Below are 17,662 nucleotides of genomic sequence, written 5' to 3'. Positions count from 1 at the left end.
ATCCAGATCGTTTGCTCCTTCACCCTCACATATTCTTTTCTATCTGCCGGGCAGTGGGTGAGGGGGCAGCAGGGCACGCTGGGTTATGGGAACAGCGAGCAGGCGACACAGTCACACACCTCAGAGCGGATACAGTCCTGCTCTGATCTCTCTGGCTGGAGCTGTTAGCGGAAGCTGCAGTGCCAGAACTAACTGTGGAAGAGGACACGGGAAATGAGGAGATGGGTCCACTGAGCTATGTTATCACTGGCACTCAGACTGGAGAGTGTGTGTTTGTGTATGCATGTGTGTGTGTGTCTGTCGTTAAAACGGACGGACTGACTGACTGTCAATCCCCCTGCTGTATGCATGATTTGTCCCATTCTTCACCCGGCAACACTATGTAAGCATCAGTTCTCAGGGCCAGAGGAGAGTCATTGACAGGAAGTGTCGACCAGTTTGTATGAACAGGACGGAGGGGACAGAGACAGAACGAGGTGCTGAACCGATGGTGGTGCATTTGAGTTACTTTATAAACTAAATTACTTCATCTGTTAAAATATATCTAAGACCTAGCTTTTTTTAGCCGGGAATGAAGTGTGAATTGATGGAGCATCGAGTATAAGCAGCGGCCAAATGCTTTATTATTGGTTATTAAAAATGTACTAGGGTGCTGTAGATCAATTATTATCCATCCATCATCCTCATCCATGTCTTTAAAGAAGCACTCAAGCTATTCAGTATTGCATTTCCATGAAGTTGAAGGACCTACAGTATGAGAGACAGAAAACTTACTTTTAATTTTAATTACCTTGTATATCTTAAGCTCTAAAGTTGTCCACAATGCAACTTAACTTTTTGTAATCTATTTTCTTAGACTTGACAAACTCCTCTAGAGTCACAACTTCATACAACTAATATCAAAACATGGCGGATTCTGCAGAAGAGGACCCACTCCCTCTGCAGATATAAAGAGCTGCTTTTAGCGTAACGAAAAGACATTAATTCTTATTTTGGTGATTATAAGCGAATGAAAGCTGAAGTATCAATATCATATTACATTTCTGCCAGTGGATCCTCCTAAATCCTAGACACTGGACCTTTAAGTGCACATGTGATGGGTTGGCGTGCTTAAAGCCACACCAACACCAAGCATCTGCGGCAGGTTAAATGAGGCACATGTCCTGTTGAAGTTGTGTCTGTGTGGCTGTAGAAAGAGCGACCTGCCAATATGTCTGAGGCGGGAAGGCTGGAAAAGAATAGAAAGGGATGAGGAAGGATCTCAGATTGAACAAGAACTGCTAAATGGCCACATTGAGGAATAATTCTTACAAATGCATCTTTTTAGAGGAAAAACCTGCCTGACCATGTTGGCTTGACTTCACACTGATGCTACTGTATGCTCGGCTTTCACAGAATCGCCTCCCTGCACTCACCACCTCCTCTCATACAGTGTTCAATTACACACATACACAGAGAAGGAGCTATTCTTAATAACCAGTGTCCCCCGGCTCTTTACAGCACACTGCACCTTTCTACTAAAGAACTACAAATAGAATCAACATAAAAGCCGCTGGACGCTGCTTTCATTAATGTCCCTCAGGGAAATGACTTTCAAAGACTCTGTTGACCAAGCATACAGAATGGTTGATACACCATACCAGCACGCCATTCTGTGAAGCTGTGTGTGAGCTTTATCTGTGAGCAAGATCTTCAAGTTCAGTGTCCCTGTTACTGCGGATGATGCACTGTCCCGACTGTTTTAGAGAGAAAGTACTGTAGTAAACACTAAAAACTGCCTACGTTTAGTGTTATCTGGGTAGTGACCTCTGATACTGAGCATGTTATGTGGCTCAGTGGCACCTCCCAAAAAGCCCACATCAAAGACTGGTGGATGGGCAAGGTACTCTGTTCAGCAGGAGTGGTATAAATGGAGAAGATGCAAAGGCTTTCACATTTATTCTAGATTATATGTATGTAGAAGCCTGCACCTGCAAAAAGGGAGTTTTCACTCAGGATTTACCAGTAAATTCCTGAAGTCTGTACTGTTTGCCTTGTGACCTCACACTGACTTATGAAAGTTACTTTACCGTGCAAAGAAATAGTCCCACACGTACGCCCTCGTAAAACTGTAACGCCCAGGCTGTCCCACTGCTTGCTGGTTGCACGTATATTTGGTATAAGTGGTGTTGATCTTCTCATCTAACTCTCCTGAAGAAGGCAAATTAGCCTAGTTCCCACTTCATCTTAAAGGAACTATACTATCTTTAAGACATATAAAATATGCTGCTTCGAACATATATCACAAAAAGAACACCACGCTTTTCAGTGAATGTGGGCTTTACAGTACATGATTACAGTGATTTTTACCAGCAACCAGTTTTCTCTTGTGGAAGTGACTTTAATGAGACCAAAACCAGTCCTGTGGTTCACACATTGCTCCTGGTTCTCTCAACCTTGGCTGGCTAGATGGGCTCCTACAATGGATAAAATATCATGGTGAGATGAGCCAGTGTACTGTATCTGTCTGACTGTGTGCTGTTGATTCTGGTCTGTAGGCCACTTCCTGCTTTGATAACTTTACCTCACGCATCATAAGACCTGCTGCCACTGGCCAGTCGCACCCAACAGGCCACTCTGTCCTCCAGGAAGTTTAAACACTAATAATTACTCAGTGGTTCACTGGCTGTGAACTGTTTGAAAGACGACAAGATACTGATTAATGTGCTTCCAAGTATTTAATAAAGCTGAGTAGTGTCTGGCAGTATTATGAATGAGTTGATTATTACATGTCTGGGAGAAACTTTAAAACTGAAAACCTCTGCAAACCTGATTAAATGTTATGGGATATTTCTCTGTAACTTTTCATTCACTATTCATCACAATATCAGGAAGTTTGAAAAAACAGCTTCAGTTATAATTCTTTAAGAATGTAATGCTCATAAAGCTGCTTCATCAGGACTGTGTGGGTGTGATTTGATCAGGTTTGACTGACAATGACCAAACGGCCCTCCAACTATAATGAGATTTGAATTCAAATGTCGCCAAATCCTTTTCCCGCTGAGCCCCACAACTTCACAGCAGTCAGAGGAGCACAGAGGAAGACCTAAATACAGGAATCCTTCATGTGAAAGATGGTTGAATTTTGGAGATTTGTGTGTTCGTGTTGGACCCTTTTTTTGCCATGAAGGTAGTGAGTTAGCTGTAGGCTACAACTGTTTACAAGTAGCCTAATATGTTTCTATTTTAATGAACTCGCATCATTAAAAGTATTCCAAATTAGCTATTAGTGGATCCTCTTTGTAATGTAATAAAATTTTTTGTTTTTACCTCCCGTGGTTTTACTACTGACTCTGCTGCAGTGATGTAGACATGTACTCCAGGGTGTGTCAGTACACTGTGACATCACTGCTGGGCGTGGTTACAGGTGTAACAGAGTACACATCTGACCACACCCAGCAGTAATAATGGATCTGGATTGGAAACTTGAATTGAATTGAATCTTTTAACCACTCAGGACACAGCAGTGGAGCACTGCTGTTCAGCCTGGTGTTACTGCAACTTACTCTTTAAGTCTTGCTAAAGTTAGCACTAAATCCAACAGAACAGAGAGCTGCAGGCATATAGTATAACTAAACAATTGAGTTTAAACATTTTTTTTACAATGAGGAGATGGAGGATCTTAGGATCTTAGGATCTATAATTTCTTCTTTTGGATTTTCTGTGAGGACGGCGGCAGTTACTGTATATAATCTGATTGATCTGACTGATCATATAACACACATTCTTCTGGATACACTGAACCAGCAGCAAAGGTTGAGCACTTTGAATAACACAGCAAACAGAGAAATAATTGAAATCTGGTATATTTTTATGTCATATATTATACAAAAATCTTTGTTACATCGTGTTTAGATAAGCTCTACAGACATTATTATTACATTGTGTTCTCCCAGACTCACATTAGTGTAGAAACACTCTACAAACATACAGTTTAGAAAAATACATCATCATCGTCATAAAAAGCACGAACAGATCTATCGCATTAGCAGAAAGTGAAAAAGACATTGAGTTAGTTTCATTTCAGCACAGCTAAATCAGATGATTGTGTAACAACGCCACATGTTTGCTAAGAAACTGAATAGCAAAGGCAAAAACAGACCAACCAGCCACGACACAGTGTGCTGCCACTACTGCTTCCAGTCAGTGTTAGTACTGAACCATACAGGCCGCTAGAGTAAAAGTCAAAACATCTATATCCCAACTCTCTAATAGTTCAATTAGGATGTCCAGTGGGCTTCTTAAAGACTCGTTAGGACGTCTAATAGAATTAAAAGAATAATTTCTCACAGATACAAGTCAATTAAGACTGAAAAAAGATCAAGTAATTAGAACTGTCCTGGATTCTGATTATGACTTTTCTGATTCTCATGAGGATTTTTACCAGCTGCTCTCAGTTTATCATTGGTACAAAACTAGAAGCTGCACCACAGACGTATTTCTACCTTTCTTTGTCATCATTCATTAGATTGTTGTCAACCTAAACTAGCCGTCAGATATAATTCGGTTTCACACTGCTCGTTTATTTGGGTAATAATCTAAGGGTGGATCGCCAGAGAGAATAATTTTCTGTGTTAAACCGCATAGTTGTCGTTAATGCCACATGACAACAAAATCAAAGCCTTTTGGTTGGATGGACTGGTGAGCTGCAGAAGCTACAGCATGTTGTTCCGGTCAAAGGCTGCTAAATCAAAGTGCATTATCAATGGCAGGCGTACACACGTGGAAGAAAACCCTCATTGTGTGTGTGTGTGTGTGTGTGTGTGTGTGCGTGCGTGCGTGTGTGTGTGAACGCTGGGCATTCAAACTGAATTTATTGTTGTACTGTCACGCTGAAAAATCTGTGAATCCTTCCGTCAAACCATCATATCTCAACAATGTAAACAAGTTTTCTCTCACTCGGATCCTTCAGCTCATACATTGATTAAACCAAAAATACGTTGTTCTCCTCAACATCAGAGGTCTGACCGCTGACACTGACAGACAGAGATCAGACACACTTCCTCTGTGTTTAAAGAAGTGTTTCTTTGACACTAAGGTAGCACCACTCAGATGCAATTCATGGTGAATTATAGCAGCTTTGGGTCGGTCAGCACAGAGCAAACTAAACATTACTGCAATGGCAGTAGCAAAATGAATCACAGGCCTATAGGATGCTCATTCATGATTAAAATGTTCACATAAATGAACCTTTCACTGGCTCAAATGGACACTGCATCATTCATATGTGACTGCTACAGAACATTTTTTGGCTCCAGTGGCTAAAAGGGCTCAAATCGTCAAACCTGCAATGGGCTGATTACCTAATCCACTGAGCCATATCAATTATATTTTTACAGGAAACGCAACATGGCAACATGGGGATCCAGGAACCAGCAGAACATCATGAGTGTGAACAATTGATTTGCCTTTGCTGGGCTGGAAAAACCTCATTTTCCTCTGTTGTAATAAAGAAAGTTGTTGCTGATGTGCATGAATATGAATAACTTCATTGTCCAATCAGTTGTTCTCCACACAGTGTGCTGTGCTTGGCCTTGGTTTGGCAAAGTAGCAAGTTTAAGGCACAGCAATGGTTTAACAAATCTCCTCATAATTTCTTTGAAAACTACATCCAGAGCAACACACTTTGAACTGCATCCACCTTCTACCTCCTCTCTAAAACGAAGAAGAGCTGGCGGCAAATGCCATCCAATGATGTGGACATGATAACAGTATAAAAACACCTAAAGTAAGAGTGAAGGACTGTAGGACTAACATGGCTGCCACTGGAAACCACAGCAGTCAAACTCTTAATTATCAGCTCTGATCAGCAGCTACACACCCCTCAGTTTAAAGGCAACAATACATGTTCATCGTTTCAACTTTTCCCAATTAGGAAATCAGATGAATACGAGCTCTAATATGAGCTCAGTCTAGAGATTCTCTGTGGTCAGAGTTTATAGCTTGATCAACATCAAAGTCCTCCATTTTTGTAGTTCAATATAGCACGCTGCTCCATCTCCTCTGTAGTTAAAACAACTTCACATACCACCTTCCCACAATCTCAACACCTCTACATTCTGCAGTCATCTAGCTCAAAATCTGCCTCTCCTCATTAGAATCCGCCATCTTTGTAGACATCGTCTTCTGTACCAATTCTGATATCATCACATCCCACTATATACGTAACATCTCCATTTATTAACAGTCTGCTGTGATTGTCAGTGTCATTCTACAATCAGGTAGCAAACGTCCCTCTTAAAAACAGAAACACCGCCCACAGTTAGATCTCTCTCTCTCTCTCCATGTTTCCCGTTTGCCTCTAAACTGTCAACTGTCTAAAAAGCCAAAAAATGAAATTGTTCATAAGTTGTAAAGCTGCTTATTAAAATGTAAATTGTTAAAATATAAAATATTGGCGTGCACAGACAGGCATCATGGACATTCTTCTGACTTTTAGATATTAGGGCACCAAATCCAGTAGTCTTATGGATACGGTTTCTTTTGTCCTTTAACTTGTTCAGCCCAAACTGTCATCAATGGCCAACTTTGCCTTATTCCAAGATCTGAAATTTACATGAGAGACACCCAGCATTGTTCTGCATGTTGTTCTTCTTGCTCTCTGTTTCCCTGGCAGGATGGGATGTGGGTGGTGAAGTGAGGGAAAGTGTCCCATTGTGAAAAATCCACTGAAGTGTTCTTGAGCACAGCTCTCTGTAGAGGGGTAAAGATGTCCCTGCTGGGGTCACAAAGAACCACATTCTCATTATTACTTGATCTGTGTCTGCTCTCAGCACTGGGGCCACCAATTACGACAACTGGGAAGACCTTGGAAAGATCTTGAATCTTGATCCTCTGTCTACTTGAGGTGTTCGATGACAGAGATATCTCCTCTCTCTGGGTCCAAACCGTTCATGAACAAGCCACCGTTTCGAGCCAGCGGTGCCGTCAGGCCCTGCAGCCCGGCCTCCCTCTCGCCCCTGTCCCGTTCGTCGTTGAAGTTGACCGACACCGTCCTCTTGGGCAGCGTGAGCTCAGGGGCAGGGCTAAATCCCAGGTCCGAGGACAGTTTGCGTTTGATCGAGGCAGCACGCTGGAACTTATCGTAGATCTCAACGCTCACACGCCTCCGAGTTTCCTTGAACTCTGCTGAGACGTTAGCTGTCCACTCTGCAGCATGAGCTCTGATTTCTCCCACCTGCACGGACGGAGAGAGTGGAGTAAGTAGAAAGTACAGAGGGATATGCATGGATGCACTGCTGAGCAAACAGTCCCTGTTTTGATGACTGTGTGAGTGACGCGGCTAATGGAGGATGTAAAATCACCTAGAGAGAAACAAAGAAGCGGAAAAACAGAGCAGAGGAGAACATGTGGAGCAGCATTTAGAAATAACCTTTAAAGGACCTTTTTGGTTTGTTTTGTGGGTGGACAGCTATTAACAACAGTGGTGTGCTGTACTCTGCACTACTGCAGAACATTTTCCAGCCGCCTTCTGGGCAGCTTTCAGTTTCCATTCAGTCCATCACAGTCACCTTTATTTGTTAGAGTTACTGTATAATATCTCCATGTGTTAATGCACGTTCATTCAAACTGTTACTGCTCTGAAAATTTTACATACTCCGACAGTTAATGACCAAATCACTTTATTCCTTTTATGACATCCATATTTGCCTGTTTTTTTTTGTCCTCCAAGTGTGATTTTTTTCTCTCCCACAAGTTGATAAATGCAGAAGTTATGATGTGAAAATACAAGGTGGTCCGAAAATCTGGAGAACCATAAGAACCTCATTTAGAGACAGTCTGTGTTTATAACACACTTGTGTGTTTTGTGTTTAGTCTTTAAAAGAGAAAATACAGTGCGAGAGAGAAACCGAGAGCGAAGCAGAGAGTGACCCCCCCCAATAATATGTGTATTTCTGGTGGAACAGAGCATGATGCTACAGCAGACACATTCATTATTTTGCCACATTTTTTATCCGACTTCCAAAACTGAAATATTTGAATATCAGTGATGAGCTCATTTTAAGTTCTCAGAGCCTAATTTCGAGATCAACTGATGAAAATAATGAATTTAGGGAAACATTGCTACCGAGTTACTGCCTGCACATCTCAATTTGAATTAATTTAACAGGTCGCTGTCTGTCTGTCTTCAGAAAAGGAGTCTGATCTGTGCTGGTCAGCCTGATGTCTGTGTGGACGGGTCTGTGCAGATCTTTCATTACAAACAATGTTTTGCCTCTGACAGTAAAAACATTTCCAAGTACATTAGAGTTACATCACCACAGTGAGATCGAACAGTATGTTCTGTACTGCACGCAGTACCACTTAATGCCAGGACAGGCTAATTACTACTAATGAATGCAGCCAGGTCTTGTGGCGTTGCTGCTTATTTCATTCAGGGCATGGAGACTTCGATTTATTCAGGATGTTTATGTGCCTTGGTGGGACACTAGCAAGCTTCAGTTTTGCGCTAAAATCTCATCAAAAGGGGCAAGGAGGAGCCTTCGAGCCAGTCTGTTATCAATCACACACACCTTAAATATTGCCTCTAGTTCTAACTGTGTTACACAGTCTGATGATAATAACACACACACACACATTTACAGGCCAGTTACATTAGGGTGTATCACAGCAGGATTTCAGCATGAGAACCCATGGGGAGCATTAGTTACAGACACACACACACAGACAAACACACACACACACACACACACACAGCCCATCACTCAACACTCACAGATGCAAACCAGAATCATTCAACTAGTCTTGTTCAACTAGTGGGGGCCTCTTGTCGTGAAGTCTTTGACCCTGAAACTCTGAACTGGCTAAAATATAAGACCAAATCTTTATTCACTCTCACCTACAATCAAAACTCAAACATTAGTGAACTCTAATTGCAACAGAGGTGTCGACTGAATCATTCTGAATGGGAACCTCCAGGCTTTTCAATTTAGTGGAGACTCCCAGATTGTTATTTGCTCAGGCTGTGTTATATTTAGAGCGCAGACAGCTTTAGATACATTTTCTGATAAGGACAAATTATCACACGTTGTTCAAATGACCTCTTTCTCTCCGTCTCTGGAGATGCTCACAGTAATGGCCTCCGACTGTGTCTAAGTGTTTGGGCGGAGGGCAGACAGTCGATTGGATTAGAAAACTGTCTTATCATTGAAATGAAGTTAAGCAGAGGGCAAAAGTTGAGATGGGAACATGGCACTGTAACTGAGTTGCATGAATAACCTGCATGTCACTGGGATGCAAGAGAGAGGGAAGAAGGAAGGAGGCAAAGAGATGTTGTAGAAGGTGGAAACGCTGACAGATACACAGATATGTAGAGAGAAAGAGAAAAACATGACAGAAAGGATAAAGAAATGAATGAAGGAGTGAGTGAGTGAGTGAAACCAGCAGTCTCGTACCTCTTCTTTCGTCCTCTTGGAGATGACTCTGAGCCAGTCTCCTATCATGCTGAGGATCGCAGCAAAGTAGGCTAGTCCCACCAGAATCCAGAACCATACAACTGGTTTATAGTAATCTAAGTACTCTATTTCAGAACCACCTAGACACAGAGACACAGGCAGACAGAGACAACCACTGTAATGAATGCAGTATAATCCAAAACAGTCCAGCTGATGAGATATACAGGCATCACACCTGTAAATGTTCGTATTCAAGCACCGGCTTTGTGTCCCTACCTGCCACAAAGTCTCCAAATCCTATGGTGGTCAGGGTGATGACAACAAAGTAAAGGGACTCCAGCGCAGACCAGCCCTCGATGTGTTTAAAGATGGCTGCTGGAAGTGCCACAAACAGCAGGCAGCCAAACAGCACAAACAGCAGGGTGGAGATGACACGGATCTTTGTCTGACTGATGTCCCAGTGCTGCAGGACGGAGAGAGAGAGAGAAGCAGAGGTAATGAGCAATATGACCGTGGATTTCAATTGTGTGACAGGTACCTCTAGAGACCCGATGTCTGCTCTGTTTGCGATCGCTTCAAACATGCATGAATCTTTGGCCCTCAGCGTCCTGTTTGATGAAGTTCTTTGGAACAGAAGTTGAGGAAAGCTGCTCTGTAAACTGGAACTGTTGGTACAGCAGCAAACAGGTGCTTGAAAGAGAGATTTTTTAAAAAATGCTAAAATATGTCAATTTGTCGCCTTTTCTACCAGTGGGAAGTAACTGAAATGATGTTCAAACCACAGCGAGATACTGAACATTGTGTGGAAGCCAACAGGGAAGGAAAGGCTGTTGTACAAAGTGAGACTGTACTGTTTTTGATGCTTAATAAGACTAAGAATCTACAAAAAAAATTTTGGTACAATACTTTACCAAAGACTGACAACACTCTTGATTGCTCCATTTTAGAAATATCACTAAATACATGGTGCAGCTGAGAATGATGGGAATTATTATAGTATAGTATTATAGTTCTGGGTCATAAATTGAAGAACTGAAATTTTGACCTGATTATGAGAAGTCAGAGGTTATCACCAAGGTGAATACAATTCCTCCTGAGTTGGACCCATCCACTTGTTGTTGAGACCTTTCAGTCAAAACCAAATGTCACGCTCATAGTGGTGCTAGAGGAAAAGTCAGTATCACTAAAGTCAGCAGGATTCATCCTCTGGGAACCACGACTGTACAAAATGTCTTAATCCATCTAATAATTGTTGAGATATTTTAATCTAGACCTGTTCCATCTAGAACTGTTGGACTGACCGACAATAACAGATACAGCACACTGCTGCTGAAGTGAAATGTTAAAACAGCCAGACGCTGCCAGCAGTAATGGCATTATTCCATAAATTGGTCCCCTGGGTGCAGTAGAAAAGAAAAGACAGTCACAGTATTCACTGAGGATAATTCTGCAGTCTTGCACAATCTGGGCACAGAGCAATAAAGCTTTGACAAACACACGCTAACTGAACAATGAACTTTTGTCCTCTGTCCTCAGCCTTAATCATAATATTCATTCCCGAACCCCTCGGGTGCCCTGAGAGCAGCAGAGGGAGCAAATCATTCTAAGTTACACATTCAGATGTCTGCTCATATCGTTCAAGACTGGAAAGCAAATTATTCACAACAGCACCTTCAACTTTAAAAGATGAACACAAACTGTGGGAGCTTTGTTTCTCTTATTGGGATCTGCAGGCTCATTACAACATTTTAATAATGAAGTCATGCGGGCAGCCTCATTTTCAGCTAGACCCACCTTATTATAGAATACAGCCTTTAATTAAAAATTTAGACAAAATGACGAATGAATAAATCAACTTAAAAACTCACTGTTCAAAAACAGTAATTGCTAGGAGACCTACTCTTCATTCAGATAGTTTCAGCATTGTAATAAGTTGATGAAAGACTTAATAGTTTAAGGCTTACATCAAGCTCTTGTGCACACTGACATCCTCTCAGTGAATCTCTTGGCTGGAGAATTATTCATCCAAATGTAAATTCAGGTCAAAGGTTTTGTTCGCGCAGCATTTAAAGAGTGCAGGCACATGGACCATTTACATACACACAGCACACATACATATTGTAAGCTCTAGGCTGCATTTACTTTTTATGGCCACTGACGTTTGTCATGGTTTCTAAACCAGCTCAGAATCTGATCCTTTATTGTTTAAAAGGACGTGCATGCAAAAGATCAATGACACAGAGGCTTAAAAACAAAGCTGACCTTGTCCCTGAAAACTTCATCATCTGGCTTTAATTCCCGCTGGGGTAACCCTACATTGTAATAAAAGCTCCGAACAAGGAGAAGGATACAACCCTGAGGTACAGAGTTGACCTGAAATCTTTATGGTATTGCTGTTTTTTTGTATCAAAACACTCAATTTTTCAGAAATGTGATTCATTTATCAATAAACTGTTCAGCTCAACTGATTTTCCAGATATCAATATTGTATCACAAAAAAAATACATATTCCATAATATAGGGTTTAAACCATATCACCCACCCTTGACACACATTTTGGTGAAATCATTGCATAGCATGCTCGTTAAATCAGATGTCAGCCTTTGTAAATATGATCTAAAAGAGCTGGTGTGGGTGAGGAAATTGTCCAAAGTGGTTTGATGTAAATTATTCAGGGCAGCCTATACAGACTTTACAGCCGTGGTGGTGTGTGTTACTGCAGACTCACCACAAACATTTTCTCCACTCTGGCAATGCCCTTGCCAAATATGGTGCCAAGCTGATCTCCTACACCAGCCAAAAGGAAGCCGAACAGAGGTATCCCCAGCAAAGCATAGACGATACAGAAGATCCTTCCACCCTCCGTGTGGGGAGAGATGTTCCCAAAACCTGCAGAGACGACAGAAAGAAAAAGAGACTGAGAAATGTATTACTATTTCATGCTGAGCTACGTGGTAAGATGATCAGATATAACAAAGCAACCGGTGAGACTGTTTGTCTACGTGTGTTTGCACGTGTCTTACATGATTTTTTTTAAAAATTCTGTTCTGTTTTTCTAGATTGTACCATCTGTTTGATGCTCTGAGTTAACCGCGTAAACAAACGTGTTCCTACAAGTAGGCTTGAATAAGTGCAAGAGTAAGAGTGTGCGAGAGATCAAGAGTGAAAGAATGTAGTGCGTGCACACACATGCATGCATGCACACACAGTGTGGATAGCCATGTGGACAGCACTGAATACTAGTTTGATTATATCCAGGAAGCAGATGAAGGATCAGTGACCTCTCCACCTCTCGTAGCAGCAAGTCATGTTGCATAACTGGTTATAACAGTTGAGAGAGTGTGCACCTAATCGCATACATAACATACGCACATACCTGAAAGGACATTTAAATGATCTGAATTCATACCCTGATACACACTAAGGTGGATGACACATCATGCAAATACGCATTCACACCATAAAAATCACAGGTTGGAGTTTTTTGATCAGTTTGAACCACGGTCTGAATAAACACAGGGGTGTGTGTGTGTGTGTGTGTGTGTGTGTGTGTGTGTGTGTGTGTGTGTGTGTGTCCTACCGATGGTTGTGATGACAGTCCCAGCAAAGAAGAAGGCGGAGCTCAGGTCCCACAGGCTGCTGTGGTTGGTCAGTGTCCCTGCAGGGTTTACTCCTGAACGAATCGCAGACACAACTTGCTGGACAGAGAACGAGGGAGAGAGATTTGTGTTCAGATTTGTGTTTCAACAGTTATCAAAGAGTGACACTTTCGGCTTCTGGTTTTGAAAAAAAATGCTGTTACTTTCTTGTTGCTGTAAATAATAACATTATGAAACATTTATTTAGCAGGTGCTTTTCAGCCATGTGTTTCCTGTAGCGGTGCAGGGAGGAAAGTGTTTGTGTGGTTGCCCGTCTAATGAATTAAAGATGGAAATATATAAAACGTAAGGTGAGTGTGGGTGAGGCAAAACTCTGGAGCTGTCAAAGACAATGCACTAAGGTGAATGTAAGAGCCTCAGAAGGGTTAAATAGTTCAGTATTGGGAGCAGGACTGGACTAACAAGAACAGAAATAAGCTCTCTGTGGCTCAACATCGCTTCCCCCTGTGTGTAGGGGTTGTAGGCTGTAGGAGCTGTCCATAGTGCTGAAAACCACTGCAACTGTGCTCACTTACAACTGTGTGCAATACACACATGACTTAAATCTCTGTGAGGTTAGTCTCACCTTAACCAGCTCCTCTAGCTGGCTCTGGTTGACACAGGAGTGTCTGGACAGGAACTCCAGCTTCTGGGACAGGATGGCCAAACGCTGGGCGCTTGGAGAGAGATAGCAGGGAAAGTAGGTGAGGATGAGCAACACTTCTCCCCTCTAACTGAAGCCAGCGTGAACATTTCAGAACAGGACTAATGTGCCCAGGACGTCTACTGCAGTTGTCTAGTGGAGTTCAGTATTAGGTTTTTCCTCTATAGTGAAATTACTTAATCTCAGTCATGTGTTTTATTTTACTTTGAGTCATCTGATGAAAGAGCTAAGTAACCCTTTGGTGCAGCTGTGGAAAGAAATCTTGCTGTCCTGCAGGATTATGACCTAAAGCATATAGAACCTGAATAAAAAATGCCCAATTATTGAACCCTGGAACTCCCCATGTTGTAGTGATCCATTCAGATTAATTACTACCAGTTGCAACGTCATAGCCCCTGCCATCCAGATAGTATTTGACTCAACACAGCTCTTTGCAAGAGAGCCCTATGTTGTTTATGTAGAATTAGTATGCTATGACTGTCCACATTTGGGATTGCAATTGAATCCATAACTACAGGACTAATATTTTTCCTTATAAAGTATTACACAAGCATCATAGTGTGCATTACAAAAGCTGGTAACCTAAGTGAGTTCGCAATATTTTTGCAATAACAGAAAGATTTAAAATTGGTCAGTAGTGCAGTATAAGTGGAAGAAGAAACACCTGAAAGATGTGAGCAATGGATGTAATGGGTAAATGGATGGATGGATGAATATAGGGTGGATAGATGGGTGGATGGTAGACGTACAGGCAGATGCATAGGTACAACCTGCCTACCTCTCATGAGGCTGCTCCAGGGATCTGAAGACTGCTGCCCCCATCACCAGGTACAGAACCACCAAAAGAAAGATGGCTGTCACTGTCTTCCATTTCATCACTGTGGCAACCACCTACAACACCAACTGATCAATCAACCCACATATGCACAGGAGGTCTCCTCAAATAATTGATAGAATAATGCCAAAAGGATATTACAAACACAAATTACTTTTAAAATCTGGACTTCTCTCTTTATTCTCTCACCTCACTCTCCTCCCGGGGAGTCAGTGTGATTGGCTTTGTGGAGAAGGAGAGGCGGGGCTTGGTGTTGTGAGTGGCGGATTTAGGGTCCAATAAGTCTGGAGCTGCCACTGTCAGGGGAAATGAGCAAATGGCATTGAGAATGCTTTTTCCCACACTTTTTCCCCCTCCCTGTCTCTGCTCTCCTATTCTGTTCAAACACATTTAGTCCTTATGAATAAATCACCACAAAGGCCTTTAAAGGGCCTTGAAATGCTAACACTGGTGAAAACATAAATCAAGAACCAGCATTTAGTCCTCAGGCATTTACTTTCATTCATGCTGCAACGACTGGGTGTTAAATATGTGTGTGTGCTTTTATATAGAGCGAGAAGCTAAGAATAAAAGGTCAGTTGAAAGCAAGAGGAAAGAGAAAGAGGGGCATGAGACCCATGTGCACCTTTAATGTAAAGGGATGGATGTGTTGAGATGCGGAAGTAGTTTGTGAGGGAACTGTTTTTATGTTTATATTCCTTTTAGACAGGTGATCAATCATCTGCTTCTGTATACAGGTTGGGTTGAATTGTTTTGGGAAATTGTTTTACACATCCTTGCCAATAAAGCTTCTTCAATTGAAACCAGATTGAAATGATCGTAAGTACAGAGTAGGGAGAGAGAAGGCTTTAGTGCTGGACAATATGCTGTGATATGAACAATACCTTTATATTTCAGTTATGTCGCCTTTCAGTAATCCTAAAATCACAGATAAGAGCAGTACTTGAGTAGCAGACATAATGAGAGAATGACAGATACACAGGCCAAAACACTGTCAGATAATCACAATACTTTTAAAATGAGTAAACATATGATGGCATCATCCAAAAGTGTTGCTGAAGCTGGTAGATAACTTTGGGTACAATTGCTATTCACTCCTGGACATCTCTGTTCATACAGAGTTAGGCCTGACTGCGGGTTCTCCCTAACAATCAGACAGATTTCCTGCATCTTTAAATGAAATATTAATGATGGGGCCAATAAGAGTTACATAACATCTGGAAATATTGGTCCCAGACAACAATTATTAAATGAGCTACTTATTTTTTATTGAATAACGAAGACAAGCTAACTTCCCTCGTGATATTACATTTGAGTCCGGTGGGTGGGCACTAAAGGTGGCCAATCAGATTAGCCGGGGGCCAGGGTATTGCACAGCCTGGGAATGAATGTGTGTGTCCATGTGTGAGCGTGTGCAATGTCTGGAGAGGGGGATGAATGGAGGAGGAGAGAGAGAGGGAAGAGGGGAGGATATGATAAGGGTGAGGTGGAGGAGGAGTTTGTTCAGGATCATTCAGAAGTGATGCTTCATTTTGGCAGAGGTGACATCATATCACAGTTTTGTTTCCTGTATATCCCCAAACTGTTAAAGCCAAATGAACATTTCATCGAGAGACAAGATAGCAATCAAATAGTATTTAATAGTCTGTGTTTTCTTTTTTTAAATTACAAAAAATGACATAATTTTGCCCCCAGATGAAAATCTGTGTGCTCGTCCACACTGTGCTAATGTTGCTGCACACCGAGGTCACAGGTGACGCGGTATGGTTTGCACAAACTGAGATTATTCACAACAAGCATTGACTTATGCCTGTTTCTTTAAAAGAGTCAGCCTTTATACTGCATGTACAAACTTTTATTAGGATGAGAATGAAAAAAAGCTCAAAAGCACTCAAGATTATTACCCTCCATACAGATGTTTGAGCAGTATGTGCTGGTGAATAAAATAGTCCCTTCTGCATGATGCACATCTCAGCGGTCTAAAATCTCAAACATCCCTGTCAGACTGTGCTCAGCTTCTCAGTTCCTAGAGTCTGTTGCTGCTTAATACAATGTTCAAGTTATGGGACACAATGGGAACTGAGTTCAGGTGGTTTTAGTTTACAAGTAACATGGATGCTGACTTTTGGAGATTTTATTATAGATTAGAGATATATAACAGCTGCACATGTTTAGATGCTTTTGAGAAACATTTTTGATGGTTGTCTGACAAGTTAAAATATTTTAGCTGAATAATTACGTAATGGATTAAAACAAAGATGAGTGAGGACGCAGAGCTGCTGGAGTCAAAGGTCATCTCTATCTCTTTCTCTCTCTCTCTCTCTCTCTCTCACACACACACACACCACCTGTATATCTCCTCTCTCACTTAGAGAAGTCAAGACTTGCGGAATAACTTGCATGAGCTTCAAGACTGCGCGCTACTCACATACATATGCACTTTCAATATTGCGCTTAAGTATCCAAGACAGGAAAACGTGTTGTTCTCTGAAACTTGCACCAGAGCAGTGAATGAGTTTCACTCCTCTCTGAGTACTCACTCCTTGTTGTTGCCTATCCGATGCCCTCCGCTCTCCTCTTCTCCTCATCCGACGCTCTCACTGCGTTTAGGGGAATCTTTCCTCCTCTGCGTGTCTCCTCCCTGCGGTGCTGAGGCGTGGGGACGACCAGGCGCTCCGTCTTTCTTCTGCTCTTCTCCTCTACTTTCACCGCTGATCGGACACCGATGCTGCGCTTCACTTGCTCTTTTTATTGCACCCGCATGTCGCTGCAGAGAGCTCCCTCCGGTCGTCGTCTCTCTCGCCTCCTCCTCTCTCAGCTCTCTGGCATCCACTCCGCTCCGTCTGCGCTCTCGCTTTTGAGCGCACCGGCGGAGCGGTGGGATAACACCAAGAGGAAGGAGGAGGAGAGGGGTGGAGAGAAGAGGGCGGGGGTGGAGGTGCCGGTCGCAGGGAGGTGGCTCCATAACTGGGGAAAGTGGAACCAACAGAGGTCATTTAAGAAGTTACAGGAATCTCCATCTAAATATGTAGTGGTGTTAGAGCGTGTTTGTTCACTGGAGCTAAGAAGGCCAAAGGTCTACCAATCTTCC

At 42.2% G+C, this 17,662-nt stretch overlaps 1 protein-coding gene across 1 annotated transcript; it reads right to left on the bottom strand.

Annotated features, from left to right (window-relative positions):
- Positions 1-3,804: 3,804 nt before the first annotated feature.
- Positions 3,805-17,383, bottom strand: kcnk2a (potassium channel, subfamily K, member 2a). The gene is made up of 9 exons (XM_041933825.1): positions 17,112-17,383; positions 14,761-14,867; positions 14,515-14,627; positions 13,659-13,749; positions 13,015-13,132; positions 12,163-12,323; positions 9,711-9,897; positions 9,435-9,574; positions 3,805-7,216 (listed from the first exon to the last, which is right to left on the bottom strand). Coding segments are annotated over exons 1-9 (1,257 nt in total). The 5' UTR covers positions 17,113-17,383; the 3' UTR covers positions 3,805-6,877.
- Positions 17,384-17,662: the final 279 nt, after the last annotated feature.

This window comes from Chelmon rostratus, chromosome 1 (assembly GCF_017976325.1).
Source record: "Chelmon rostratus isolate fCheRos1 chromosome 1, fCheRos1.pri, whole genome shotgun sequence".
NCBI lineage: Eukaryota > Metazoa > Chordata > Actinopteri > Chaetodontiformes > Chaetodontidae > Chelmon > Chelmon rostratus.
This window is presented reverse-complemented; position numbering and strand designations above follow the sequence as displayed.

Excerpts from the sequence above, each read along its gene's own strand:
- kcnk2a (XM_041933825.1), bottom strand. Across the intron at positions 13,133-13,658 it reads AGCTAGAGGAGCTGGTTAAG|CAAGTTGTGTCTGCGATTCG; the intron begins GTGAGACTAACC and ends TTCTCTGTCCAG. Across the intron at positions 12,324-13,014 it reads GACTGTCATCACAACCATCG|GTTTTGGGAACATCTCTCCC; the intron begins GTAGGACACACA and ends TCGTCTCTGCAG.